A 3,623-nucleotide genomic window follows, 5' to 3' on the forward strand; every position below is an offset into this window, starting at 1 on the left:
GGTGGATGTCAACAGAAAAGTCCAAACGGGTAATCAGGTTACTTAGCTCACCTCTCTAGTCTCAACAGCATAAAGTCTTCTTCGACTACCAAGGCACCTCGGAAGTAACGGTTCACAAGAGAGTGACATACATACAAAAGAAGAGGAGGAAAAATGATGACAGTAAGGACGAGGGAAAAAGCAGCAGTTCCCCCTATGTTGTTCAGACATAGTATGAACATTGCATAATGTTAAATCTAGTAAACTTGTAACAGCAGACTTGAACTTCAATCAGGAACACAGGAGTCTCGTCTTGGGTCGAACGCCGAGAAGACAGCTTGGAGAGAAATTGTTGTTCGTGTACGTCTCACGTTACGATAAGATAAGTCTACGTCCGCTCAGTGTCTAAAGTTTGCACACGTTTCGCTTATCGTCTCGACTTTCTCCATCCGGAGTTGGTCAATTTTTTTTTGCACGCTCTCAATTTCTATCCTCATTACTTGCTATTCCTGAGAAATTTCAAAGTGCATAATAATATGTCCATATCACGGCTGGTGAAGTGCATGTCGAGGGCAAAGTTGATCCCCATGTCGTCTCCACATCGGGCCGTCCGGTAGCACACGGACCTCGTGGAGTTTGTGACCCAGGAAGGCGGTCGCCACAGCTGGCTTCCATCTGTCCCTACGCCCACCTTCGTAGGAAAGCGCGAAGCATGGGCTGTCTTTGCTGAGACGACGAGCAGGCACTGGCTCATCCCGAACTCGGGGTGTAGTCTGCCTCTGCGCTGAGATGATGACGTCGAGCTTCGTACGGATCTGACGTCCATCCAGGAGCTCACTGGAACGGCTACCACTGGCCAGCGGTGTACGGCGGTAGTGCATGAGAAACTCCTGAAGGGTGTGGGCGGGAGGCAAGTCAGACTTCTTGAGAAACTGCTTAAAAGTCTGGACCAGTCCAGGGTTGGGTTGATTTAAATCAGGTCGATTTAAATCAGTTGACTTAAAAAAAATTTAAATCAACTTGATTTTAAAAATAAAAACCAGTGATTTAAATCACTTTAAAAAAATTATTTTTATTCAGTTTTTACATATTTCAGCTTTCAGAATTCCTTTCCTTGGTTTCATAAAACAGATAAAAGGTTTAGTAGACTAATATAATCATGCTTAAAAGTCTGCTTTCTCCCCTTTCACTGTAAAATAATACAGTATTCAATTTACTTTCCCCCCATAATTGAAATCAAAGCTGTGTTGATTTAAATCAGTTGGTTTTTTAATATTTTAATCAACTTGATTTTAAAAATAAAAATCAGTGATTTAAATCACTTTTTAAAAAATGTATTCAGTTTTTACATATTTAAACGTTCAGAATTCCTTTCCTTGGTTTTATTAAACAGACATAAGGTTTAGTAGAATAATATAATCATGCTTAAAAGTCTGCTCCCCCCCCCCCCTGTCAAATATTCAATTTACTTTTTTTTTCATAATTGAAAACCAGGGTTGGGTTGATTTAAATCAGGTCGATTTAAATCAGTTGATTTTTAAAATTTAAATCAACTTGATTTAAAAAATAATACTCAGTGATTTAAATCACTTTAAAAAAATGTATTCTGTTTTTACGTCTTTAAACATTCAGAATTCCTTTCCTTGGTTTTATAAAACAGATATAAGGTTTAGTAGACTAAAATAATCATGCTTAAAAGTCTGCTTCACCCCCCCCCCCCCTGGTCACTGTAAGTAGTAAAATGATACAGCATTCAATTTACTTTTTTTCATAATTGAAATTAGCATTTTCTTTTTCTCTTTAGACAAACACATGCGCGCGCGCGCGCGCACACACACACACACACACACACACACACACACACACACACACACACACACACACACACACACACACACACACACACACACACACACTGTAATAAAATGCAAGTTTATCTATGCATAATTACCCCCCCCCTTTCCTTTTACTTTTAGACTGACATTTTCTTAATTTTTTGTCTGTATCCATAATTCACTGATATAGCAGATTAAGGCTTTCTTTTGCAGTTGCTTAAATTAATCATTAGTTAAAATAAAGACAATGCATTTTGCACTAAAAGAACACACTTTTAGCCACCAAAAATCCCAAGCTGTGTCGACATAAAAAAAAATCCGATTAAAATTTAAAAAAATCTGATTTCAATTTTAAGTCCAGTCTCCGGGTGGTTGCCTTGGTTGTTATCGAGGACATGAGGTAGATGCAGGGATACTTGGAGAATGCGTCCACCATGACCAGCCAGTTGTGACCTCTGAAGTTGATGGCGTGGTCAATATGGACGCAGCTCCAAGGTTCGTCGGGGATGATCCTTGGGTGAGACGGCTTAGGGGGCAGCCTCTGGTGCTCGTTGCAAGCTGTGCAGTGTCGAGCGACGTTTTCGATATCGGCATCAATGCTTGGCCAGTAGACAGCAGTGCGGGCTAACTGCTCTATTCTCTGCATGCCGAAATGCCCCAGGTGCAGGATCTGGAGGACCTGGGATTGCATAGTCTTTGGTATCACCACTCTGTGACTGTGGAAAATGCAGCCATTCGCCAGAGACAAAGAGTCTCGAAGAACGTAGAACGGTTTCAATTGGTCACTGAAGTTCTTGGGCCAGTTGCCTTGCAGATGCTGGATCACCTTGGTGTGAGCAGGGTCTTTGGACGTTTCTCTCTCTAAAACGTTCGGGTCTGCAGGTGCGATTTGGCTGCTGATACGTTTTATGGTGCAGATAGTAGCAGAGTCTGCACCAGTCTCCTCCCGGTCAAAGGATGGATCCGCTCCTACTGGCAATCTTCTCAGGGCGTCTGCATTGCCGTGCGCTGATGCCTTGCGATACTCTATGGAGTAGTCGTATTGGCTCAGAGTGAGAACCCATCTGGCAAGTCCATTTGCTGACAGAGATGGAATTGGCTTCGTTGGTCCGAAGAGGACAATCAGCGGCTTGTGATCTGTCACCAGGATGAAACGTCGTCCGTAGAGGAACTGGTGAAACTTGTTGAGACCGAAGATGATAGCCAGGGCCTCCATCTGGATTTGGCCGTATCTTCTCTGAAGGACCAGGCAACTCATCGTCAATAAAAACAAATATTAAGAAATAACAACCCCCCCCCCAAAACAACAACAACAACAACAAACAAACCGCACTCCCCTCGCTTCTTCAAAGCCACCAACTCTCTAAATTCAGTTATCAAAACTTTCTACACGTATTGCACAAGCAAACTTTAACACAGTTGTTTCCCCTGGCACAGGCAGCAGAAAGTAATGATAACTGAACTGGAGTCAATTCAGAGTAGCGGGTTTCACTGGTTTCAGCGGTATAGGACTCTCGGGCGGCAGCGAATAGTAGCGGTATATATAATATATTATAGCCTAGAAGTCTAGATATCTATAGGACGCTAAACGTTAAAGTCTCCCTTTTTTGCAGATCTCAAAATATTGGGTATCAATATCTTTCAGGGCACTTTCATTTGCTCTTTAAAAAAGTCCATTTGACCCAAAGCAGTCTTCTACTAAATCAAATTTCTAACCATGAACTTAAGACACACTAGCCAAAACCGTTTAGCTATTTCAAAAAAAAAATTGTTCTAGGCATTGCTTTGAGCAGAGACAGGCAGAATTTA

General features: G+C 41.8%; 1 protein-coding gene across 1 annotated transcript; it reads right to left on the reverse strand.

The window, feature by feature from the left end:
• Nucleotides 1–524: 524 nt before the first annotated feature.
• On the reverse strand, nt 525–3,072 carry LOC101854976 (uncharacterized protein K02A2.6-like). The gene is made up of 2 exons (XM_005106120.1): nt 2,191–3,072; nt 525–923 (listed from the first exon to the last, which is right to left on the reverse strand). Exons 1-2 carry the CDS (start codon nt 3,070–3,072, stop codon nt 525–527), a joined length of 1,281 nt encoding a protein of 426 aa, XP_005106177.1.
• Nucleotides 3,073–3,623: the final 551 nt, after the last annotated feature.

Source organism: Aplysia californica, unplaced genomic scaffold (genome assembly GCF_000002075.1).
Source record: "Aplysia californica isolate F4 #8 unplaced genomic scaffold, AplCal3.0 scaffold00514, whole genome shotgun sequence".
Taxonomy (NCBI): domain Eukaryota; kingdom Metazoa; phylum Mollusca; class Gastropoda; order Aplysiida; family Aplysiidae; genus Aplysia; species Aplysia californica.